This window comes from Hibiscus syriacus, unplaced genomic scaffold (genome assembly GCF_006381635.1).
Source record: "Hibiscus syriacus cultivar Baekdansim isolate YM2019G1 unplaced genomic scaffold, ASM638163v2 tig00012523_pilon, whole genome shotgun sequence".
In the NCBI taxonomy this organism is placed as follows: domain Eukaryota; kingdom Viridiplantae; phylum Streptophyta; class Magnoliopsida; order Malvales; family Malvaceae; genus Hibiscus; species Hibiscus syriacus.
In genome coordinates this window covers 874,045-900,004 of record NW_024062285.1, presented here as the reverse complement: position 1 = coordinate 900,004, position 25,960 = coordinate 874,045, and the positions used below count along the sequence as shown (strand labels likewise).

Sequence of the window (25,960 nt, the reverse complement as noted above, 5' to 3'; positions counted from 1 at the left end):
TATAACAAATAAGGGCAACATGTTTTTAGACTAAATTGAATTTATTCAAAGTTTTCATCAAAATAATTCAAAGTCCAATTAAAATCTTAAAATGATTATTTTGACCAGAAGTTTTGAAACTTCTACAAGAGTTACGAAACTTTCCAAGACAGCTTTCCAAATAGTTTCAAAACGATCAAGAGTTTCGAAACATTAACTAAAGTTTCGATACTTTGTGTTCAATGGTCAAATTTTTCCAACAGCTCTTTTGAAGAGTTTTGAAACTTTCCCCAGAGTTTCGAAACTTTGTGTGTAGAAAATCTTCTTACGGCTCCAAACCTTCCCAAAAGGTTAGAAATGGCTAGTAACTCATTCCAACATATATAAATAAGTTCAAGACACTTGAAGAAGGTGAACAACACCTATCCCAGCAATCAAACACAAGAGAAGAGTTCTTCAATCTTATTTTTCTTTCTATTGTAAATATTAGTGTTTTAGTGAGCTTAAACTTTGTAAACACCTACCTTGTAAGGTTTTTCTTGTTTACATCTCTTATCCTTTGTAAAAAGGTTTTGGTTATAGTTTAGCCAAGTGAAAAAACTAGGGAGTTGTAAAGGTTACTCTTGATCTTTGAAAAAGAAAGAAAAAATTAGTGGATTTGTTGAAAAATTCTAAGTGAGAAGCTTAGGTAGTGGGTTGATAAGTCGAACCCCTATCTTTATACTTCGTGCTCCATAAATTTTAAATTGTCAATTCACCCCCTCTTGGCACATATTTCGGTTAATTGAATGAGATTCATCAAACCTAGCAATGCTTTGGTAGTGGATGTAGACTTGGTTGATAAGTCGAATCACTATAAATCATTGCGCAAATTTTCATATCTTTATACTCTTTACTCCCTAAATTTTAAATTGTCAATGCACCCCTCTTGGCACATATTTCGGTTGATTGAACGAGATTCATCGAACATAACAAAAATATAAGTTGGATTCGGACTCAGGGTATCAAGGCAAAGTGACCCGTGAAATTTTAGGTTAAGAGATAATTTTTTTAATCGGTAAATTACTTTTATAATAAATTAAATTATAGTTAGGGGTTTCATTAAAAACCTCACTATTCTTAAGCGGAGGAAAAGAGTATCCTAACTAAGAGATAACTTTTAAAATTTTAAAATTGGATAGAGCTATAAAATTTCAAGGAAAAAATAAATTTTTAATATAAAATATGTAAAAAAAAATTAAAAATATATAATAATTTTAAATTTTCAAATAGTGACTCACCGGTCTCCTATCCATTCCCGGTAATCATGCAGGACTTTCATCATATTATCAGAGTAACATGATTCACCGTCGATGATCCTAGTAAGATACTGACTACAAAGAATCCTCAATGACAAAACCTTTGTCGTTGCCCTGTTCACAAAATCTTAATCTCTTAGCCGTTAGAACTCCGTATCATTATTTTTTCCGTTCGATTTCAATGAAAATACCATAAATCGGTTCGACAGTTTGATCTGACATCGACGATCTAAATGATTTCTGCCTCCACCATAAATTTTATCTCTGACACTTTATCTTCACTTAGTTTTTCAGTCATCATTTCAACATTGTTTCATTCATCAGGTTCTTCAATCGTCAACCGACGGTTCATCACCGTCAACATTGTTTTCTAGTTTCGATTTAATCATGGTGGTCTTGTTATTGGGAACAGATTGTCGATTAAGTTGATATCTACTGTTTACTGATGTTGCACAGTTATTGGTACATCTTATGATTATTACTGATCCGAAGACAATAATGTTTCTTATTGACTTAATCCCAAGTCAAGATCTTCGACATAATGACAAAGAAATTATATATGTAGTAGGAATAAAGGTGATATAAGTTTCATTAGATTCCAGAATCAATAGTGAATATCCGGGACAAAACGCATTATAAATGTTAACAACAATACCAAGTTTTAGTTGGAAGTTGAAGGCTGGAATCGTATACCGGGTAGATATCTTGAGACACAATCCCGGACTAAAGACTGAAGCTCCTCGTCGTCTATTCCCTGCTCAAAGGGATTTAGAGAGCTTGCAAGTTCGATTGAAGGCTGATGCAGTTGTGCGGGATCAAAGATGATGGACATGTTAGAAGAACGTACCATGTCGGGACCTATTTCCGATGAATAATGAACGTTGGTGGGCGATTGGCATTCGACTTTAGGTGGCGGCATTTGAGTGAGACGCTGCAAAGTAGAAACACGGGCCTGCGTGTAGGCTACCTCTGCTTGTAAATTTACTACCTACAATATGATGAATTCATTAATACTACATCTTATCAATACAAGCGTTCATACATGTAAAGTGCTTCGAATGCTACCTACAGTTGAAACGCAGAAACCAGGTTGAAAATAAGAGTAACATAATGTAAGGGTTGAGGTTACATAACCGAGGCAAAGTGATTCATTGATTATGCAATAAGAAACACTGAAACACCCATCAATTCTCTAATATCTCAATTATACATTATAAACGTTGCTCATAATAAGATTATTAAATGTTCTAGCCTTCGGCTTCTAGGTAGTTTCTTATCATATAAAAAATGTTAATAAAATGGATTAATAAAGTCAAAATCAAAATACTTAGAATATTTCTCGAGTTGCTAAATTTGCTTGCAGGCTCCGGCAAGCAACCAGATCACTTAGCGCTCCTCTCATGTCTCTCTCTCGGAGAACGATAAAAAAAAAAACTAATGGTTAGCCTAGGAAAAAAATCATACATTTCCAGCTAGTATTTAGCTTGAGTTTCACGTGTAATGTTCTTGAAATGTGAAACCTTTGACTAAGCTAGAAAGATTGCTTCCAGTATATATAATACAACAAAAATATTGTACTTCAGTTGTCAAACTTTTACCGGACGGGTACACCTTCCAAGACACACGTTTGCATGAAAACTTTGGAATTTTAACCAAGTTTTAGCCTTTTCTTAAAGGGTTTTTAGGTGTTATGAAACAGCAGCTGGTTCCTCATGCCAAATATGGGTGTAAGATTTTACTCATATTAGTTGATTAGGCTAGTAATTATGGAGCAGCAAAAGCTTACTTTCACTGTTATAATTGAGAAAAAAGTGGTAATTCTGGTGCATGTAAAGAAAAAAATACATGAAATGAAACTCTTAATTATTTATGTTTGGCAATTTGATATCTTGAATGGTTTCTTTTTCTCTTTGTTTTCTAATGATAATAAACAGATTCCTAATCCCTCTTTACTCAAATCTAAATTGTCTGACTGCATGCAGGCGTGAACTCAGAAAAAGGTTTGACATTGTCTTGAATGAATTTACCGATTCTTCCTTGTACTAACAAGCCGCCGCCTCATCTTTAAAGTAGCAAGTGCGGATGAAAAAGAGAAGAGTGACCTACCTGTTGTTGGAGGGTAAAGATTTGGCCGGCACAACCATAGACAGGGTCTTTAACCCTAGCCAAAGCCTCGTAACAAAGTGAAAACCCAGCATCAACACGCTTGTGAGCCGGTACTCCCTGCAGCAACTTGGAAGCATTGCTTGCACCAAAAACCTTGTGCACTGCAGCAAAGTGAACCGTGCCTTGGTCCGGATCAAAATATGGTGCAAATATGCACCCTTTCACGCACTTCCGCCGGAGGAATTTGCAGGCGCCACAAGGCCCACCTCCTTTATTCGCTAAACTCATATCTGATACCTTCTCTTTGCTTTTTAGAAACAAAAGAAAATAATATCGAGAGCGAGGGAGAGAGAGAAAGGAAGTGGTGGATAATAATGGGGTATTTAGAGAGAAAAAACTGGGTTTGTTTGTTAGCCAGTTCTGTTGGTGACCGTGGGGCCAAGCAAGAAAAGGACTGATTTTTAATTATATATTATCTGTCCATTTTTAACTAAAGTAGCTTTTATACATTACATGTTAATGCAGCTAGTTAACCCTGACAATGTACATACATAATCCATTGTTATTAATAACAATAAATGGAATATTTTATTGCTATGAGTAGCTCTGGTTCATGTGTATAATAAAAGGGTGCTTTAGGTTTGGGATTGGAAAGACTTGAAAGTGAAGGCAAGGCCGGGGGGAGAGGAAGTGGAGCAGCTGGTGGTTGCGTGAAGCAAACAAACATGCGGGTGCGGTGAGTGGCAGTCAGTCTCAGTCAATCTGCGTTCAACTCTGTGTTTCAATCCCAACAGCTGCAGTTGTAGACACGTGGGACGACAGACATCTTCCATATCCAATCATCTTTCTCTCTTGTCACCTTCACTTTCAGCTTTTCTTCTCGGCTCCCACAAATCAGATCAGATCATTGATCTGATGGTTTTTACCCTACCGTTCCCTTCTTCATCCTCTTCTTCACCATTGCTTTCTCTATTCTCTTGTTTTCCACCTTTGTTTCTCTGTCTTAAACAAGATTCGTGTTTATAGGTATTTATTAATATTTTATTGAATACATTATACCGAAATGATAAATAATTTTTTCAGTTTATAGTTTATAGTAGTCACGAGTTAGATTAGCTCAAAATTAAGAATAAATAAAATTTGATTATGTTAAAATAAAATTATTTTTAAAAATATAAATATTTAAATTAAATTAACTTTTCAATTTAAAATCAAAATCTAAATTTGAATAGGTAAGCGGAATTAGATTATTTAGGTTTATAGGATGGCCCATAACAATCTATGATAATTGTTACAGTGATTCAAAATCCTTCACTTGGGGTGATAAATTCTAATAAAATATGTTTTTATTAGAATTTGTTACTCTTTTATGATAAATTTTAATAAAATTATATATATTTTTTAAACTTATCATCCTGACGAATTTTAATAAAAAATATATTTTGAAACATGTCATTCACGTGACTTGTTCGTCATCCACTATAATAAATATTATAGATTCCAAAATAAATTTTACAGTACTTTATTGAGCTAAATATTTTTTTTCTTAAATCATACCTTGATTTTGTTTGAATATGTAAAATGAATAATTAAAATATAAAAAAATGAAATTTAAGTAATAGAATATACTAAACCCACTATAAAATAAAGGGTAAACTATGTCAATAGTCATTAATGTTTGAGTTAGTGTTAGTTTTCACCATTGATGTTTTAAAAGTTACAAATCGATCCCTAACGTTATCGTTTGTTACAAATCTAATCACTCCACGCTAACAGTCATTAATATACATAACAAAAATCACAACTAAATCGTTATATACTGACTTCAACTATCACGGTAGATGGTGAAATGGCTCCAACAATCACTTCTTCTTCTTCTTATTCTTCTAGAACTTTCTTTCTCCCCAAACACTCAAGGATTTATATTCTTTCTTCTTCTTGTAGCAAACATATGTTCAAAGTGTTGGAACGTGGGATTTATAGCATTTTTTTTCTATCAATTCTCTTCAAGCATCACCAAAGCCAAAACCATGGTTTACCCATTAATTTCCATGAAAACCCCAATTTTTTAACCAATCCAAATACCCCAAGAATTGAGGAGAGATGGTTTTCAACTTTTCAACCATTCAGGTCTTTTCAGCAATAAAAACCCAAGACCCAATTTTTATACCGTGAAATAAGAACAAGTACTGGTGAATTCTCTGTGAGAGAAGGGAAGAAAAATAAGGGGAATTTATGAGAAAATGAGTTTCAAGAAATGATGAGATTTGTGCAGGTTGGGTATTGGTTTCAAGGGTTTAGGTGTTTTCCATGGTTGGCTTTGAACTTCCACATGTCTCATATTAACTTGGACCCTTCAACATTGCAGGCTTGCAGCATGTGCAAAATTTTGGGAACCTACCCATGGTGGCTAAGCCACTTTTTGGGAACCTGAGCAAGAGTTGTTGCTTTCAAGCACGGATATTAGGGTGGAGAGATGGAAAGCATATATAGAAGAAGAAGAGGTGACCATTGGAGGCATTTCACTGTCTACTGTGACGGTCCAAGTCATATAACGGTCTAACTATGATTTTCGTTATGTGTATTGATGATTGTTAATATGGAATGATCAATTTATAACTAACGATAATATTTGATCAATTTGTGACATTTGAATCATCAGCAGTGAAAACCAATATTGATTCAAACATTATTGACCGTTGGTGTAGTTTACCCTAAAAGAAATTACATATCAACTAGGTTTTTTGTTATTTGTTTCTTCTGTATATACCTGGTGTGCGGTTGGATTCATTGCTCGATCTGAGTGTTTGTGGGCTTTGAACCACGATATTATGGTTTTTTGGCCCATTAGGCAGGCAGAAATTATTGATCCTACTAGGTCATATTAGAAATTATTTTAGGATCTACGATAAATGTTACAGTAAGGGAAAACTCGTCACGTCTACATGACGAGTTTGCTCAAATAATAATTTTGATTGAAACTCGTTACGTTGACGTGACAAGTTTCAATAAAATATAATTTTTTAAAATTAGATTTTATCACATCGGTGTGAAAAGTTTGAGTAAAAAATATATATTTTTGGATCTCGTTGACGTGATGAGTTACGTGATAAGTTTAAAGTCATTGTAATAAATATCGTAGATCCTTAAATAATTTACTTTGTGCGGTATTGGATTAAATAATTAAACCGCATGTCCTAATGGGCAAAAAAAGCCGGATATTGTTGCCTTTTTTGGGCCTTAATTTTCTACTCTGCACATTCCACTCTTGTTTGAAGTTCTGTAGACACGTAGAAAATTAATTCGTAATAAAAAAAATTATTAAAGCATTTATTAACGTATCACAATATCAAGCATGTATGTTTTTAGCCACTAAGCGGCCCTAATAGAGGTAAGGTTGAAAATGGTCAGAAGATTACTACGCATTAGCCTTGGACCAATAAACCCAACAACATTATGATGGAAAATATTAGTTTAGATATAGATTTTAATATTAAATATTAATTCAGATATGACTTAAGAGGTAATTAAAACATGTGGTATAATTGTAATTTCATATATGTAAGCCAATTAAGGAAACAGTTATTTAATGTTTGTGCTGGACATTGGCTTTACAATTTGTCAGCTTCCTTATTAGAGATTGTTACAAGAAGTTGCCTGTTAATATTGAAAATTTAGATGGGTGAGTCTAAGAAATGCCCCAAAAGGGTATTCCCAAAGATCTGTAAAAAGTAGGACCAGATTTGCTGCCCTCGCTATTGTTTAATGATTAAATTACCCTTTCAGAGAAAAGCTAAGCTTGTGGAGTACTTGCTAGATAATTTGCAGCACAGAGTACCATAATATATATTATAATTACATGCACGAGAGTGACTGCTTCATATTCTGGGAATTGGTGCAAAGACCTAAATGATTGCCGCTTTTACAACTGCAGCAGTGCAGGCATGATAGTAATGTTCACACATCATTGCAGCTAAATATTTATATTATTAATTAATTAGTTTGACCATCACTTCCTAAAACAATTTATAAATATAGGATTATTATAAGTTGGACCTGAAAGCATATTTACCTTAGCATAAGGTTACATCCTGTAATTTTATAATGATTTTCTGGGTCATAAAACTTGTAAAGAAAATGATAACTAAATCTGATTCATCTTCCTTTTGCCTGCACGAGTGGGGAAAACCTGTGATTTGTAGGGTTACGCTTTCGATCTTTATTTATGTTCTAATATAAAACATTATTGAGCTCTGATTAGACTGTATGTGTTTGTTAAAGCCGAGGCAAACCTAATAACAAACACTAACGCTCCTACTTATTAACATTTTAATCTGACAATTAATTCAACGTTAAAGTGTGTCTGCCATACAGAACTGAGGATGCCTTATTAGGACGTAACGTAAGGAGGACAACATCTTAAAATCAAAATAATAATAATAAACTCAGCTCCCTTGAAGTAATATGCCTATTATCATTGTTTATCACGTACTGCAGTTTTGGCTGCAATGAATGTGAAATACAAATATGTTACGTTCAATCTTGGCCTTGGTTTGATCAGCAATATCCTTGTGCATGCTTTAGTCGTCCGCAGCTTACTAGGGTTTCTGTTTTCTTAATATTTTTAATTAAATGAATATATTCTTTTGATAAACAAATACATATGTATGTGATCCAATTTTGTTAACAAGTATAAATCACTGGATTTAATCCCACTGTGCGACTTGAATGTATGAAACGGGGAATACGAAATGACATATTTATGAGGTAGACACGAGACAACACAAGCTACTACACTATACTAGGATTCAATTCAGAATTGCAGATGTTGTTCTTTATCATGTGGAACTGTTCCAACGTCATCCCTCTGTCTTCAAACTCGTACCTTTATCACCACGTGTCTCGATCTTACTTCTTCTTACAGGATTCGAATTCCTGTCGATGCTTCCTATTCACACCACACGGATTAGACAATCGGCGGACGGCGCGGTGACAGCTCCGTTATTACCATTTTTTTCTTTATACATAATATTTTGTATTTTCCATGGCTTAAACTTTTAAACTACTTCAATCTTGAGAGGAAAAAACACTGTTTATTATATATTGTAATAAATATACAATTCGACGAACGTTACTTCACATTACGCGTGGATCCCACTTGGAAAAAAGAATGAGGTCATGGTTTTACCAGGACGCTACGTTCCTCGTCAAAGAGTCATACGTGGCTGCAACGCTTTCGAATGGCTCAATGTTGCTGCTTTGAACGCCGAATCAAGTTTTGACCTCCATTTTATATTACATATAGATAAATCCAAAATATTATTTTCATCGTATTCTATTAATAGAATGTATCAATTTATTAATGTTGATGTTATAACTTTACTACTTAGAATTGAAATAAGTTAATATTTGTTACATATGCGATGTGAATCATCGTCCATTTCATTTGCAAAAGACCATAAAATATCACTACATTTAGGGTGAAAGAGAAAATAAGAAAATTTTGGAAAAATAATGAATTGTGAAATAAAATAAAAATTAAGAGTAATTATGGTTGTTGATTCAACCTAACCAGTGGTTGGTATAATTGTTATCACTATATTTAGTTGGATGTTATTTAAATATGCTTAACCACGTATTATCTTTCAATTTTAGACTTTGAAAGATTAAAATAATTTAATTTATTTTATATGAACTATTTTTAAATAAATATTCCAAATTCTTTTGTAGGCTCAATTCAGTAGTTGTATGTATATTGAATACAAATTATTAAGCAAAGGGGTTAAATATAACGGTGGAAGAATAATTGTATTCTTCATGTGTAGTCGATCTTCTTATGATAAAACTGTTGGCATAAGACTTAACGAGATAAATCTAAATGAAAGAGGCGAATTATATTGGTTGATATTTCATCCGATCATTTTAAGTTTTGTGGCTAATTTTTTTATTGGTTTAGTATTCTTGGGTTAACTTAACAAAAAATCTTGAGATGATATATTAAAAAATAATGAATTAACTTAAAATGAACATATTTATTTTGTTTGGTTCTCTTTTAGAATTATTTAAATGGGAGATTAATGTGAGTTTTAGATGAGGATGCTATTAATATAGCAGGCGACACGTAATAAGAAGGAAAGATGAGGATGGGGATGGGGATGATAATTAGAGTACCAAAATTAATCAATGCTGTTGTCAAACTCATTACGCTAGCTTACATCAACTGATCATCCATATTATTGCGAGCTTACCTCACATCTGAACCCAGCAAAACAGAAAAGAGAATAAAAAATCCATGCGTAAGAATGTTGCTAGCTTTTGAGATGGCGATGTGTAAAAGTAACCTTAATACAGCCAAATCAGAAGCCGGTCGTGATATTAGAATGACACTAATCCAGATCCGCAAGTTTAATCATTTCTCGGTAATTCCTCATTCCCCACTGTACAACACTTTGCAGGGTTTTGAAACAAGAATCCCTAATCATTTATTAAACTCGTCCTATTTATAGTACTCAACCACAAAAAATAAACCTGTGGCTAAGCGAGTCATTATCGAAGATCTAGTGGAGGCTCATTGTGTAGAAAAGGAAAGCAATAGCTGAGTCACTTTCAACGTAGATGGCGTCTTTTGCCCTCTACGCAGCTTAAAACACGCAGTGGCAATTTTGGACAGAACCCCATGACACGTCTCGGTTTCTAACATCTATTCTTTTGTTTGCAAGACAGATTCGGGTACAGGCCAAACCAGAGTTGCAGAAAGGATCAAAAGCTTTTAAAAAAAATTATTATGTAATTCGAACATCATCATCAGTTTGTGTACATTATTCCAAGGCCGATTGTTCTTGTTATAAAAAAGAGTGAAGAGAAAATTAAAGGCGAAGAGTAAAGAGGGAGGGACATGTGTTTTGTTATAAAATTCACGAGATAAAGGAAGTTATGTGGGGAAAAATATAAAATCATTTAATTAATTTAAAAAAAGGGCAGTTGAGAATAGCCAAGCTTATGCTTATCGCATGTTTGCTTCACGCAAGCAGCTAAATGGGGGGGGGGGGGGGTTTGCTCTCTCGCGTGGCTTTAAAGGTTTCTTCCAGCGTTTTAAATCCCCCCATTCAAAATACCCATCACCCAAAAAAACCAACACCCACCAAACCCAAACCCTAAAGGAAGACACTGTTTTATACTTTTTTTTATCGTCATCGTCGTCGTCCTTCTCCTTCTTCCTTTTCCAACTTCTACAAGGAACCCACAAACCCTAACCATGGGACCTATTCTATTACTTTAAAAGGGAAACAAGGATCAAGCGAAAAGAGTTCCAATCATGAGTGCAAACCCTTGCAGAAGCGGTGGCGGTGGTGGTGCTGGAAGTTCTACTGCTGGTGGTGGTGGTGGAGGTGGTGGACCTTGTGGCGCGTGTAAGTTCTTGAGAAGGAAATGTGTGTTTGGTTGTATATTTGCGCCTTATTTTGACTCGGAGCAAGGCGCAGCCCATTTTGCAGCGGTGCACAAGGTTTTTGGGGCAAGCAACGTGTCGAAATTACTCCTTCATATCCCGGTTCACAAACGGCTCGATGCGGTGGTTACCATATGTTACGAGGCTCAGGCTCGGCTAAGAGACCCTGTCTATGGCTGCGTTACTCACATCTTTGCTCTTCAACAACAGGTAATCAACATTACTATTACAACTTCTGATAATGATTCATTGTCATCATACACACTTTTATCTGGACAGCTTAGTTTGTTGCCCGCTTTTATTGTCTTTTTCTCTAGGTTTACCACGTATTTCATTAAGTAAAAAAAAAAACTGTTCTAGTAATGAAACGGACATCGAGTAATCCACTATCTGTTTGTTTTGATTCAAAAAAATAATGTAAAAAGGATCAAATCAAAGGGAAACTTTAGTAGAGAATTTGGTTTTGATAAAACCTAAAGAAGGAATCATATCTGTTGGGTAAACCATCAAAAGAAAAGTCATCCTTAATTTTCACACCATAATGAAAACAGTATGATAAAGAAAGAAAAAAAATGCATGGGGGGCTTGCTATTTGCTTCTCTGGGTGCACTACCTTGGACTTTCCTGAAATCTAGAACGTTTTGTAATTAACAAACCATTTGGTCGGCGGTTACAACAATGGGATGACCAGTTTTTCTCTGCAAATTATGGATTTTGCAGGCATTAAGGAAATGGTCGGGTTTATTACTTTTTGGAATTTTTTTGGGGTTTGATCTCATTTTCATCTTCTTCCACAAGGAAGCTTTATCTGTTCGCAACGCCATGTTCTCGTGCACATAATCCAAAGCATCCTTTTAGTGTAAACAAAGTCAATATGCCTTTAATTTGCCTCAAAATACACAGTTTGATTTGGCAAAACTTTCGAGATAATGTTCTGAAAGAAATTAATTCACGGCTAATGCACTCCCAAAATTAATTACTTAAATAGGCTGAAATCCACAGTGTTGGCCGTAGGTCGCTATGCCTTCCGGGCGACCTACTAGGTCGCCATGTCTTCCCGGCGACCTACAAGAGATTGCATGTTCCATGCACGTCCCAACACGCTGGGCATCCGAGGCCATCCGAAAGCATCCAAGGCCATCCGAGAGCATCCGAGGCCATCCGACCGAGCTATGCGAGGGCAACCGAGCGAGCTATGCGAGGGAGTCCGAGGGCAACCGAGCGAGGGTAGGTCGCCATGCACTCCGGGCGACCTACCCTCGCTCGGTTCTCTCGGTTGCCCTCGGATTCTCGCTCGGTTGCCCTCGGATGCCCTCGTATAGCTCGTTCGGATGGCCTCGGATGCTCTCGGATACTTTCGGATGGCCTCGGTCGGATGACCTCGGTCGGATGGCCTCGGATGCCCAGCGTGTTGGACGTGCATGGCACATGCAATCTCTTGTAGCTCGCCGGGAAGACATGGCGACCTACGACCAACGCTGTGGATTTCACCTTATTTGAGTAATTAATCTTGGGAGTGCTTTATCTCGTGAATTAATTTTTCCCAGAATATTATCTCGAAAGTTTTGCCGTTTGATTTAGTATTATTAAATGTATCTATCCTATATTGGAAACAGTTCATTTCACTTGTACACGACTGATTCAATTAGTATATATTATTTAACCTTTTTTAATTTTATGCTAATATAAACGTTTCATTTACTCGGCCAATCCATTTTGTTGGTATTTTTGTGGTAGGTGGTGAATTTACAAGTTGAGCTATCGTATTTACAAGCTCACTTAGCTACACTCGAGCTTCCATCACCACAGCTGCCGTCTCAGCCACCACAAACACTAATGGCAACACCTCCTCTCTCGATACCGGACCTCCCATCCGCATCTTCAGTGCCGGCCTCATATGACTTATCGTCTCTTTTTGACCCTATGGTGCAACCTTCATGGACCATGCAGCAAAGGCAAATCGATCCACGCCAATTCGGAGGGAGCGGCTCTTCTTCATTAACAGGTGGTGGCGGAAGCAGCGGCGATCTTCAAGCATTGGCTCGTGAGCTCCTCCATAGACAAGGGCCTCCCCAACTGCCATGCAGCGATGCTTCACCATCACCATCTATGTCCAAGTGAAGCTTCAGTTACTGACCCTTAATTTTGCTTTCCTTGAAATCTCATTGTGAACCATACTACCAGAGCTTAATTTTCTTGTTAAAATATCTCATCGGGCAAGTAACCTTAATAACCAATATTTTCTATTCTATGTTAATTTTTATATCTTCTTTCCAATTTCTTTTTGAGATATCGGTGAAATTCAACTTTAGTTTATTTTTTCGGAGACTTATATAATTTGTCAACGAGAATAATGTTTTACACTACATTAAATGAAACTGACTAAAAGTGTTACGTTCGCGTAACTTATAATAATAATAATAATAATAATAATAATAATAATAATAATAATAATAATGTGGAGCTAACCGCAGGCTGAGGCTAAATTCATTATTGGAACATTCTTGGTGAGAAATGTGCAGTCGAGGCAGTCAAATTGAAAGAATGCAGTGCAACAAACAAAAGTATGCCTAACGAACGAAATCGAAAAAATTGAAAAATCGATATGAATCGAGTAAAATAATTCGGTTCGATTCGGTTTGACATTATACGGTTTGATATTCGGTTCGATTTAAAGTCTTCATTCTTTTGATTTGGTTCGGTTCGTGTTTTCCATATGGAATCCATTTGTTACATATTGAACTGAATAGGTAATTTTTTTTAAAAAAATTATAGTTTCAAGTGATTTTTTCATTGAAAAACCGATAAACCGAACCGAACAGTTAAAAAAACCGAACCGAACCAAAAAAATCAGTTTCGTTTTTTTTCGGTTTTTAACCATTCGGTTTCGATTTAAATTTTGAAAAACCGTTTATTTCGGTTTGATTCAATTTTTATAAAAAAAACCGAACCGAATACACACCTAAACAAAAGGTCTCACGCACACGTAAGGCAAAAGTGAATTAGAAAGTGATTTTTTTTTCTAATTTAGAAGTATTTGAGAGGTTGCTGTCTCAGTTCCATCATCTTTCTAGAAATTTATGCTTTTGTTAGATTGCCAGGGAACCAATGATAGGATTGGATTACTTGTACCTCTTAAAATACGTTGGTTTATACTTTAGTTCCATATTAAATTCAATGATAACATTAAGAATAGTAAGAACGATTAAAACAAAACCAATCAATTGAGATAGCTACAATTAAATTAATTTTGTATCTTTATTTTCTAAAATCTATCATGCGCAATATAAAGTTCAAAAAAAATCGTAACAAACATAAATTATTAGACCTACTCCTTGACGCTTATGTTAGTTACAAATCACAAATTCATATATCGTGATAGAAAATTCAACATCAAGTTAAGACGTTAATTTAATCAATATCAAAAATTTATAAAAATAAGATCAACAAATAACTATTACTTTGATTAAATGATAAATATTGGTTTAGCACAAACTTCACAAAATTACAGCATAATCGTTTCAGCCTTGAATCACAAATAAAAACTTAGTCAATCGTGATGGAATGTAAATACAAGAGAAAAGAAGTTGTGCGGTAGAAGATAATCTCTATAAGGGTACAAGAGACTTTTTATATGGGGAGTCAAATCCCAAAAGATAAATCTCTTCTAATTAAACCAAATCCCAGAAGTGGTGTTGTCACGCCAGTAACACTCTCTAAGTAGCTTTTGTTTCATGTTTTACCAGAAAAAGAAGAGATCGATTCTTAACCAAATACTTTCAAAATTACGAAAGTATCCATAAAAGTGAGCTTCTGACACGTGTTGTTTCTATGTTAAATAATTTATCATTAATCTCAATAAAAAGAAAATAGAAAATAGTAATAGGAAGAATAAGGGTCGATCCACATGGACTATGGAAGTTGCCGACAATTTTATTCTTGACTTCTGATTTGGCCAAAAATTGTAAAACAAATAAAGAAGGGGGAGATTTGTTTATAGTTTATGAATAAAGTAAATTTAATCTAAAAAAATAAAGAAAGTAAATTTAAAGAAAATAAAGATTAAAATTCTATTGGTAAAAATCAATCGAATTCATGTCCTTTACAGTCTACAGGGCTCAACTCCTGTAACTTATTTTTCTATCAATTAACCGATCATCCAAAATCAATATTTGGACCTCAGTTCTTATGTGGACTAACCGCGACAATTGTTTGTTAATGCCAACTCCGTTTTTAGTTTCGGAAAAAACTCGACTCAGATTATAGCGTCTCAATGAGAATTGAACCTGATTTTAGTTTCTCTTAGCGGACCGCCACTAAGTGTGTTCACAGGAAGTTGAATGTGTTACAAGCTGATCATTTTTCCCAACTATTAATCGAAATCGTAATCAATCCAATGTGCACTTTTTAAAAAGAAAACATTTTTTTATTATAAAAAGGATGGTCGATTGCCCATCCTTAATTCCAGAAAACTGAAAATGTAACACGAAGGGTACGAGATGCTTTTTAATTCTCATGGTTATAATTAAGTCATCGCTTCAGTCTTTGACTTATGAAAAACTTAACTAAAAATGATAAAAACCATACTTAGCATTTTAAAAATAAAGAAACTTGTTAAAAAATAAAGAAATGAGAAAGTAAAAAGAAAATAATTTTTATAAAAACTAAAGAAAGGAACAAAAGAATTCAAGAGACAAGAGATAAGAGATAATTCTTGGAAAATATTCAAACTTAATCTTAAAAATAAAAGATAATTCATAAAAACAAAAGATAATCTCGATTTCAAACTTCAGATGTGCATCTGAGTCTCCCGTGTCTTCATGAAAATGTTGACTGAATTTTTTAGAAGGTATTGACTAGATGCCACGTCAGACACAAGCATGCCCCAATTCATGCCCACTAAACCAGCATTGATTCTAGATAATAAAAAGTTACAAAATTTATCTATTTCAGTACTATTTCTGGAATCCACTATCTTGCATAGAAAATGAATGAAAACATCTAAATCAATAACTTAAATAGACTAATCAAAGAGTAATTATCAACAAAATATTAACTAATTTAAGCACTAATCAACTTCATTCCTAGTTTGATTACAAGAATTCAGATACTTAATATTAGATAACAATCACGCCTTATCGAAGATGATCTTCTGTCAAGTTTTACATAAAGCTAATTAAATATGTTGCAATAGAGTTAGAAACAAATACGCTAGATGCCTTAGACGTGTAATTCAAAGGCAAGAGGAAGGAGATAGTCTCTCTCTCTCTCTCTCTCTCTCTCTCTCTTCATTTCAATCCTTTCGACTGCCCAACGGCTACGTCAGTCTTGTTTGATGATGACATTTTTATTTGGATCCAAATAAAATTTTGATGATGTTTCAACAATAACATGAACTAATTATCAGTAATCTCTCATCCGATCTACAACATTTCTGTAGCTTTTTTTGTATGGAATATGAATTCATTTTGTTTGTTTCATATACGCAAGCACATGCTTGTATTTTCCTTGATGTTTCAGTTTGAATTCTAGGGAGATGGGGTTGATTTCGGGGGTGTTGATGGGAATACTCTTCGGAGTTTCATTGATGTTTTGCTTGCTTCAAATGATGAAGTACCGAAGCAACAAGCGAATCTCAAAGGTATTTTTTTTGTTTTCTTTGATTAACTCATCACAATCCATTCATATTCGATCTTGTTGAGAGAATGATTGATGCGTACGTCATACATGGCTCACGTTTAGTTCATGTATAGCTGATGTAGAAGAGTTCTAGAAGGAGAAGTTCTAGAAGTCCAGGCTGTTATGAATTTGTTACTAACAAATTCATAATTAGTTACGGGAGGTTGCTAAAAGATGGTATAAAATTATAGTGTTGTTTACTGTAAAAAAAAATAGAGATCTGAATCAAAGTATTATACATTCAAATACTTCTTGTGTAATCATGAGATATTTCAACATGGTATCATTCGCTTTCGGTCCTGGAGCTTTCTGCTGAGCTGCGATGGCTCTCTTTGGTGATTCATCCTCCTCGTCAGCCCGTACATTTACCAATAAGCGGGTAAATGTGGTGCTCGATGAGATGAACTTCCTTCTATGGAAGCAACAAGTTCTGCTTACAGTTCGCAGCCACTGCCTTGAACGATTGTTGAATGGCTCGTTAACACCTCCTCCGCAGATGGTTGTTGATGCAAACGGTGAGACTGTTGCTAATGAAGCCTATGAAGACTTCATAGCTCAAGACAGTGCCCTTGCGTCCTGGCTCCTATCCACGATTAGTGCTCCGTTGCTGCCACAATTTGTTGGTGCCGAGTCAGCTTCTGCTGTGTGGAAGACGGTTCTGCAATTTTTTGCTAATCGCTCCACAACCACGGTCATGAATCTACACTACAAGCTTCAATCCATGAAGAAAAGTGAGGATTCTATGAGAGTTTATCTTACTCGAGTTAAAGAAATTTGTGATTCGCTTGCGTCTTGTGGAAGTCCGGTATCTCAAGTTGAACATGTCGTGAGCATCCTTAAAGGTCTGCCGCGCGAATACCAGCCACTATACGAGAAACTCTATCTTTGGACCAGGTTTGCTCGATGCTTGTTGATGCGGAAATGCAAATTGCTGGTTTTGATGCTCAGCCTGAGGACATTCCGATGAGTGCTCATATTGTTCAAGGAAGAGTAACGGCTGGCTCGTCTGAGGTGTCTCGTGGTGGTCGGTCCGGTGGGCGTGGTCAAGATCGTCCACGGCTTCAGTGTCAGTTATGCGGTAAAAATGGTCATTCTGTCGATCGATGCTGGTACCGCTTCGATCGAGATTTCCCTGGGGTCAATGCGGGTTCTGGATCATTCCGAGCCAAAGATGATTTAAGTGTTGCTAATTGTGCAACGTTCGACTCGTCAGGGTGCTCATGCTGCAATGCTAAGCAATTGTCCTCTTCGAGTCAGTCTCAAGCGAACGTAGCAGCAGGTGAACATTGGGTTGTTGATTCAGGTGCAACTCACCATGTCACCCCAGACGCATCCAAGCTGATGCATTCCTCTGAATTTTCTGGTCCAGGTAATCTCCTAGTAGGTAATGGTGTGTCACTAGGGGTAAGCTCAATTGGTAATACTGTTTTGAATACTTCTTCTCGAGCTTTAATGTTAAGCGATCTGTTACATGTGCCCAAAATAACGAAACATCTGCTCTCGGTTTCGAAGCTTGCTAGGGACAACAATGTTTTCATCGAGTTCCATGCTGATGAGTGTTTTGTTCGAGATAAATCAACCGGTGCAGTGGTTCTTCGAGGGCAACATGAAGGGCTGTACACCTTTGCTGTGGAACCTAAAGTCTTCGTATGTAATAAGTCCAATGTTGTTGGTCCTAGTATATTTGACCTTTGGCATAGGCGATTAGGACACCCTACGTTTCAAACATTGCAAGATGTATGTCATTCCATCAATGTTTTCAAAGAAGTTAAATACTACTTGTGTTGCTTGCTGCATGGGAAAGAGTCACAAGTTGCCTTTTAATTCTTCTACTATTGTGTACAATGTTCCATTTGAACTTGTTTTTACCGATCTTTGGGGTGCTGCCAATGTTTCATCCTGTGGCTATCGTTATTATGTTTCCTTTGTAGATGCATGTACACGACATACATGGGTGTACATGCTAAAGAACAAAGCTCAGGCACTTGATGCCTTTCGTCTGTTCCAAACTATGGTCACCACTCAGTTTTCTTTGCTCATCAAGTCAGTTCAGAGTGATTGGGGAGGCGAGTATAGGCGGTTGTCATATGAACTAACTCGTGCTAGAATTTTACATCGAATCACATGCCCTCACACCTCAGAGCAAAACGGCGTGGTTGAACGCAAACATCGTCACTTGGTTGAATTGGCACTCGTGTTGCTAGCTCAGGCTTCTCTTCCGTTTCGGTTCTGGTCTTATGCTGTGGCTACTGCATCACATCTAATTAATCGCCTGCCTACCAAAGTATTAGGTAATATTTCACCTTTTGAAAAGTTGTTTGGCTCTAAACCAGATTACACCACGCTGCGTGTGTTTGGGTGTCGTTGTTTCCCACACTTGAGATCTTTTCAACAACATAAGTTGGAGTTTAGGTCAGCCCCTTGTGTTTTCTTGGGTTATAGCTCGCAGCATCGTGGCTTTCAATGCCTCGCTCAGGATGGTCGCATTTATATCTCGAGGCATGTTAAATTTGACGAGCATATATTTCCATTTGCAGGTATTAAACAATCTGAGTTTGTTTCTCATACTCGTGCATGGAGGTCTGCTCCCTTGCAGGTTGTTCCTCATCATGCGAGAACACGAGAAATGGCTGAACCCTTTACATGTTCTAGTGAGCCGACACATGCACATGTTGATGGTACTGACTTCAGTGGTGGTGATCCTACTCTTCAAAATACCACTTTTTTAGCTATGGATAATGATGAGGCTGAATTGAGTGGTCCTGAGTCCACACAGTTATCCACTGCAGAACCTGAAGGTGTAGCAGATGATAACATGCAACCGACTGTTGAACAGAATGCAGCAGGTGCTGACATGCAACCGAATGTTGAACATAATGCGGTTTCTGTCAATCAACATCCTATGTTGACAAGAAGCAAATGCGGGGTCTTTAAACCCAAAGTTTTTACTAGTTCTTTAAGTGAGGTGCTGCCAGCTTCGATTAATGAAGCCCTGCAATCCAAGGAGTGGAAAGAAGCAGTACATGCTGAGCTTACTGCTCTCTAAAGTAATGGCACGTGGACACTTGTTCAGTTACCTGAAGGACGATCTGCTATTGGTTGTAAGTGGTTATTTAAGGTTAAACACAACTCTGATGGAACAGTTCAACGATACAAGGCTACGTTGGTTACTAAGGGATACTCTCAAGTGCCTGGGCAAGACTTCAAGGAGACCTTTAGCCCAGTAGTGCGGTTTGCTACGTTGAACGTTATACTTGCCCTTGCTGTCTCTGGAGGGTGGCCACTGAGGCAAATCGATGTCAATAATGCATTTCTTCATGGTGAGTTGAGTGAAGATGTATTCATAAATTAACCACATGGCTTTGAACAATACACAGCTGATGGTGTAAAGTTGGTGTGCAAACTGCAGAAATCCCTCTATGGTCTGCGCCAAGCTCCTCGGAATTGGCATGCTAAGCTAAAAAACAGTCTTGTGCATCTTGGGTTTAAGGAGTCCAAAGCTGATACTTCTCTTTTTGTTCTCACAGCAGGTGGAGTGTCAACATATATCTTAGTATATGTTGATGACATAATAATAACCGGGCAGTCATCGACTGTAATTGAGGAAGTGGTCAGGTTGTTAAAAGATCGTTTTTCGTTGAAGGATTTAGGTGAACTTCACTATTTTCTGGGCATTGAAGTCAGGAGAAGTGATCAACTTTTGGTGCTTAGTCAAAAGCAGTATATTTTAGAAATACTTGAGAAGGCAAAGATGACTAAGGCCTCATGTACCTCTACTCCTATGGTTACGTCCTCGAAATTGAAGGAAGGTGAAGGACAATTATTGACTGATGCGCGTGAATTTCGGAGTCTAGTAGGAGGGCTGCTCTATGTGTGTCACACAAGACCCGACATTGCCTTTAGCGTGAACAAAGTCGCCCAATATATGCATCCTCCAAGAGAGCAGCATATGCTTGTTGCTAAACGCATCCTACATTATTTAGGTGGGACATTGGACTATGGTCTGGGATTTGTACCAGGCAAGTTATATATATCAGCTTTTTCGGATGTCGATTGGGGAGGATGTGCAGATGATAGACGATCGATGTCTGGCTACTGTGTTTTTGTTGGAGGAAGTTTGGTGACTTGGAGTGCGAAGAAGCAGAAGGTGATGTCTCGATCAACCATGGAAGCTGAATACAGGAGCCTTGCTGACACAGCAGCTGAAGTAGCATGGGTTGATGCTTTGCTCACTGATTTGAAGATGTCACAATGCAATCAACCAACAATATGGTGTGATAACACCAGCGCGATTGCGTTAAGTGCCAATCCTGTGTATCACTCGCAGTCCAAGCATGTCGATTTAGATGTGCACTTTGTTAGGGAAAAGATAGCTGCAAATCAGCTATGTGTAAGCTATGTTCCAGCAGCTCATCAAGTGGTTGATGGCTTGACTAAACCCTTAGCAAAAGCTGTATTTACTAGTTTTCGTGACAAGTTGAATGTGTGTTTGTTTGCTGAAGAAGGGAAGAAGCAGGGAGAATGTTGAGAGAATGATTGATGCGTGCGTCATACATGGCTCACGTTTAGTTCATGTATAGCTGATGTAGAAGAGTTCTAGAAGGAGAAGTTCTAGAAGTCCAGGCTGTTATGAATTTGTTACTAACAAATTCATAATTAGTTACGGGAGGTTGCTAAAAGATGGTATAAAATTATAGTGCTGTTTACTGTAAAAAAAAAATAGAGATCTAAATCAAAGTATTATACATTCAAATACTTCTTGTGTAATCATGAGATATTTCAACAGATCTCGTCGTTAATTGTTGCTATTTCAATCGACTGATGAAATGAATTGAAGATAATTCTAAAGTTAATGAAAAATGGTAGATGCTTCATTTGGATCCCATTCGTATGAAGCCTGAGTAAGTTCATTTCAATTTTCCACGAGTTATACCCCAATCCATCAATTCAATGTCATGCTTTCAGCTGTTTCTCTTGAATTTTCCTGTTTTAATTGTCCAAATTATGTTCTACAGTGTACTTAAAAGTTTGCATTATAGGGCTTTGAATCATTAGACTTTCCTTTAAGAGATATTGTACGTTTGTGCAGAGCATTAAGGCAGTTGCACTGTTGATAGGAGCCCAAAGAATATATTTGATTTACCACCTAGACCAACCTGGCCAAAAGGTGTTGTGTCTTGAACCGAGTGTAAGGAATAGCTTTTTTGCACAGTGTAGGGATCGAGCCATTAAACAACCTGTATTTGTTACCAGTAGATATACTTGTTTGTTTGGTTAAATTTTGAGTATTTCCTGAAGGAACTGTGTCAGCAGAAGCATCCTCGAGGAGAATGAATTATTTTTTACCAAGTTAATTTAGAATATGATTACATGTGGTCGGCAGTAATTAGTAATTACTAATTATAAACTAATTAAGCATTATACGGTGGTTTTACAATATCTTCTTTTATGCCTAATTCTGAACAATGTTCTCATCAATTGTGTCTAAATTCATTATACATTAAGAGTTTGATGCAACAAGGCGGAATAAGCATATGTCCCTGCCTTTTCAGTTAGGTAACGGGTTGCGTTTTAGTTCGTCTTAATGGAAACTGAACTTTTCATTAGGGTAATTTAGATCTTCTGACTTGGTCGATTTAAAACTTTGAATGCATTCACCTTTTCAAATGCTTATTAACCATTATATTTGTCTTATTTGTCAGGCAATTGATATAAGAACTCTTGGGACTCTCAGTCGAGATGATCTTAGGAAAATCTGTGGTGATAATTATCCTGAATGGATATCATTCCCTGTCTATGAACAGGTAAGTCTAGTGGTTTTAGATTAATTAGAACTCCTATTAACCTGTTTTAGGCTACTATGATTGTTAACAAGTTTCCACGCGCTTGATTCAACTTGTTGAGACCAAACTTCTCTTGAATACATCTTCAAAGAATAGATACATCTGTGTGTGTTGGTATAGAAAAATGTGCTCCCGTTTTCTGTATTAAGATTTCATGCAGTGTATTTGCTTACAGTCACACTATGTTGGTTCTTTTAGGCAAAATGGCTGAACAAGCAATTGAGCAAATTATGGCCTTTTGTGGCGGAGGTAAGCTACTTGTTATTCTTGTATCTTGTTGATATAAGTTTCGGAGTTTTTACTATGCAAGTAAGATTATTATTATTATTTTTTATTAATCTACAGTAAGTACAAAGTAATATCTATTTAAAGATTACTCTCAATCTCTTGACATTGAACGCTCACACATCTGGCATTCTGGGTGATCGAACCCGGATACTCAAGGAATAACAACAATTCTTTTATCATAAAAGCCACTAGATTGGTGCCCATCATGGCAGATTAGATTTAGGCAGTTCGTTCAGCACTTATGGTGTTTTCTGAAGTCAAAATAATTACCAATGCTCTATATGCGGCTTGTAATTAAATAGTCGTTTTATAGTGGATAAACGGAATTGGGTTTTCCTGCTTATTGTCTTTTTTTGGAAAGGGTAAATGAAAGGAAGAGTGAAAAACCTCTGATATGTTTAAATGGCTTCCCGTGATGAGTTTTGAGCCAAATATTGTTTAACTTGTTTATTTTCAGGCAGCATCAGCTGTTATCAAAGAATCCGTTGAACCGATCTTGGAAGAATACCGACCTTCAGGAGTTAATTCACTGAAGTTCAGCAAATTGTCTCTTGGAACTGTAGCTCCGAAGATTGAAGGTATAAATCTACGGATTTTTCTTGGTGTCATTTCATCTTTTATCAAGGAGAACCATTTACAATTGTTATGGCTGTCTTTCAACCAGTATTGTTTTTCATGTTATTAAGCCCAAGGATTCATTTATACATGTTATGTAAATGTGTGCCGCATATCTATATATGTCCTTTTTTAAGCATTTCTACCTGCATCGTTACTTATGGAAAATGCAGGTATTCGTGTTCAGAGCGTTAAGAAAGGTCAAGTCACGATGGATATTGATTTTCGGTGGGGTGGTGATCCAAATATCGTTATAGAGGTTGATACACCTGTTGCTTCAATACCAATTCAGGTTGGGGCATTAACAACCTTTCAAACACTGTAGCATATGTTATTTTTGCCATCTTTACAGTTTGAATCTTATGAGATGGTACTTTTGTGGCTTACTATTATTGTTTTTCTCCATGATGCAGTTGAAGGATTTTCAATTTTTCTCCAATGTTCGAGTCATTTTCCAACTTACTGTTGAGATGCCTTGTATTTCAGCACTCGTCGTGGCTCTTCTTTCTGAGGTAACAATAAGTAATTTCTGAATGGCTGCAATTTGTATAGATGTTTTGGTTTAACTAGCTTTCCAGGATGTTTCACAAGAACATTTAATTGCCCAATAGACGGCACACGTGGCTTGCTTTGTTGTAAGATTGTCTTGAATCTGAAGAAGATTTTCATGAAGTTCTGAAAGAGAAGTGGTTATATATAGTTTTTACTGAAGTGTATAGATGATTCCTATACATGAAGATGTCCAGCTTTGTAGGTGTCCTTTTTGCTTGCTCCCCCCAAAATTTATTTGTTTTAATTCTACTTCTGCCATGAAATGCTATTTATAAGTGGCTTTAATCAAAATTCCGAAGAACGAACCTTAGAGTCGTATAGTTTTTGTGGAAATCACTGATTCTTTCATAAACCCTATCAGCCAAAACCTAGAATTGATTACACTCTGAAGGCTGTTGGTGGAAGCTTAACCGGAATTCCTGGAATTTCAGATATTATGGATGTAAGTTTTTTGGTCCTTAGTTTTACTTCTTTGAAATATGTTAGTATTCTCCCATTGATATTTTATTCTTAATTTCTTAGATACACTCATTCATGTTGCTGACCAGTTTGGTCATATTTTGTAGGATATCGTGGAGTCAATTGTCACAGACACGCTTCAGTGGCCGCACAGAATTGTTGTTCCAATGGGTGGTCCAGTAGTTGATACAAGGTAATCCTGAAACCAGAGGGAATGCTGAATGTCAATAATTTTCCGTTCGTTGGATGAATATCACTTCTTTTGTTATGCAGTGAATTAGAGCTTAAACCAGAGGGAATGCTGAAAGTGACGGTAGTGAAAGCTAACGATTTAAAGAACAAGGAAGTGATTGGAAAATCTGATCCCTATGTGGTTGTGCACGTTCGTCCTCGCTTCAAGTTTAAAACAAAAGTCGTCGATAACAACCTGAATCCTGTTTGGAACGAAACCTTTGAGTTGATTGCAGAAGACAGAGAGACGCAATCACTCACTGTAGAGGTTCTGAACCACTCTTTCTATTCCTCCTTTTATATTGAATACATTTTACCTTGAACACATTTTTGTCTAATTTCTCTTTAAATATGATCATCAATGGACATATAAATACACAGAAAAACTTCATTGAACATATCCCATATGAACCTTTTTTTCTGAATTGCACATGCTTATGTAGGATACATATCTGTGTGGACTTTACGAAAACATAATTTCTTTTTTGTTTGTTTTGTTTATGCATGCTTGTATACTTATTACCATCACTTTATGCAACATTCGTTATGGCTTCCAGCAGGTTTTCGACGAGGATATCGGGCAAGACAGGAGATTAGGAATTGCAAAGCTTCGTTTGAGTGAGCTGGAACCAGAGAAACCAATGGAGGTTGACCTGAGGCTTCTAGCTTCACTTGATACACTTAAAGTAAAAGAAAAGAAGGACAGAGGAACTTGTAGCCTTAAGGTAGATATTTTGTTTTGTACTTTGATGTCATTTTAACTAATCGTAGTGTTGGATTTTTCTGATGATCTGTTTTGTTGTACTCTTAGCTTTTGTACCATCTGTTTAGCAAGGAGGAACAGGCGGATGCGCTGGAAGAAGAGAAGAGGATCCTAGAAGCCAAAAAGGAACTGAAAGAGGGTGGAGTTATCCAAAGCACAACGGCTGCAACAGCGACCGCACCGGGTGGTTCTGGTGAGATCATGGGGAGTGTTGGCAGTGGACTGAGTAAAGCAGGGAAGTTCATGGGCAGGACAATAACAGGGCAATCTAGCAGAAGAAGTGACTCAAATGCTTCAGTTTACTCGAGTAAGTGATTCAAATGCTTCCTCATTCTAGTCTGGATTTGGACTTTGCATGTGATATTCTTCTTTCACATAGTGTTCCATGAAAGTTTTTTTTTTTTTTTTTTTACTTTTTCTAAGAAAAGCATTCAACTCAATTTTTTTCCTAATTTAATTTTAATTTCTCTTCTACTAATATATATTTTTATTTTCCTAATTTAACCAAGAAATTTTATGTTTCATTTAGTTTGATTATTCAATTGTAAGTCTTTACAAATTCTTTTCTTCAATCAATTTATTAACTTTTCTATACTCCTGTATGCCTCAAAATCTCTTATTTAAAATATAATTTTATAAATATGTCATTAAACACCAAAAGATGAGAACTAATAGTAATTTTATAGATCTTAATCTCGCC

General features: G+C 36.3%; 3 protein-coding genes across 3 annotated transcripts; 2 read left to right on the top strand and 1 right to left on the bottom strand.

Annotated features, from left to right (window-relative positions):
* Positions 1-465: 465 nt before the first annotated feature.
* On the top strand, positions 466-25,575 carry LOC120205689 (synaptotagmin-4-like). Its single transcript, XM_039205524.1, has 12 exons — positions 466-470; positions 16,363-16,471; positions 22,212-22,313; positions 22,551-22,601; positions 23,098-23,218; positions 23,429-23,547; positions 23,669-23,767; positions 24,169-24,249; positions 24,374-24,459; positions 24,540-24,765; positions 25,058-25,222; positions 25,309-25,575. The coding sequence occupies exons 2-12, from the start codon at positions 16,367-16,369 to the stop codon at positions 25,573-25,575; spliced, it is 1,422 nt and encodes a 473-aa protein (XP_039061455.1). The 5' UTR covers positions 466-470; positions 16,363-16,366.
* On the bottom strand, positions 1,939-3,711 carry LOC120205639 (LOB domain-containing protein 19-like). The gene is made up of 2 exons (XM_039205494.1): positions 3,384-3,711; positions 1,939-2,265 (listed from the first exon to the last, which is right to left on the bottom strand). The coding sequence occupies exons 1-2, from the start codon at positions 3,669-3,671 to the stop codon at positions 1,939-1,941; spliced, it is 615 nt and encodes a 204-aa protein (XP_039061425.1). The 5' UTR covers positions 3,672-3,711.
* On the top strand, positions 10,536-13,008 carry LOC120205638 (LOB domain-containing protein 18-like). Its single transcript, XM_039205493.1, has 2 exons — positions 10,536-11,040; positions 12,568-13,008. The coding sequence occupies exons 1-2, from the start codon at positions 10,699-10,701 to the stop codon at positions 12,949-12,951; spliced, it is 726 nt and encodes a 241-aa protein (XP_039061424.1). The 5' UTR covers positions 10,536-10,698; the 3' UTR covers positions 12,952-13,008.
* Positions 25,576-25,960: the final 385 nt, after the last annotated feature.

Coding starts and splice junctions, on each gene's coding strand:
- LOC120205639 (XM_039205494.1), bottom strand. CDS start 3,671: ATGAGTTTAGCGAATAAAGGAGGTGGGCCTTGTGGCGCCTGCAAATTC. Junction 2,266..3,383: donor TCTTTACCCTCCAACAACAG/GTAGGTCACTCT, acceptor ATCATATTGTAG/GTAGTAAATTTACAAGCAGA.
- LOC120205638 (XM_039205493.1), top strand. CDS start 10,699: ATGAGTGCAAACCCTTGCAGAAGCGGTGGCGGTGGTGGTGCTGGAAGT. Junction 11,041..12,567: donor TCTTTGCTCTTCAACAACAG/GTAATCAACATT, acceptor TTTTTGTGGTAG/GTGGTGAATTTACAAGTTGA.
- LOC120205689 (XM_039205524.1), top strand. CDS start 16,367: ATGGGGTTGATTTCGGGGGTGTTGATGGGAATACTCTTCGGAGTTTCA. Junction 23,768..24,168: donor TCGTGGCTCTTCTTTCTGAG/GTAACAATAAGT, acceptor AAACCCTATCAG/CCAAAACCTAGAATTGATTA. Junction 24,250..24,373: donor GAATTTCAGATATTATGGAT/GTAAGTTTTTTG, acceptor CATATTTTGTAG/GATATCGTGGAGTCAATTGT.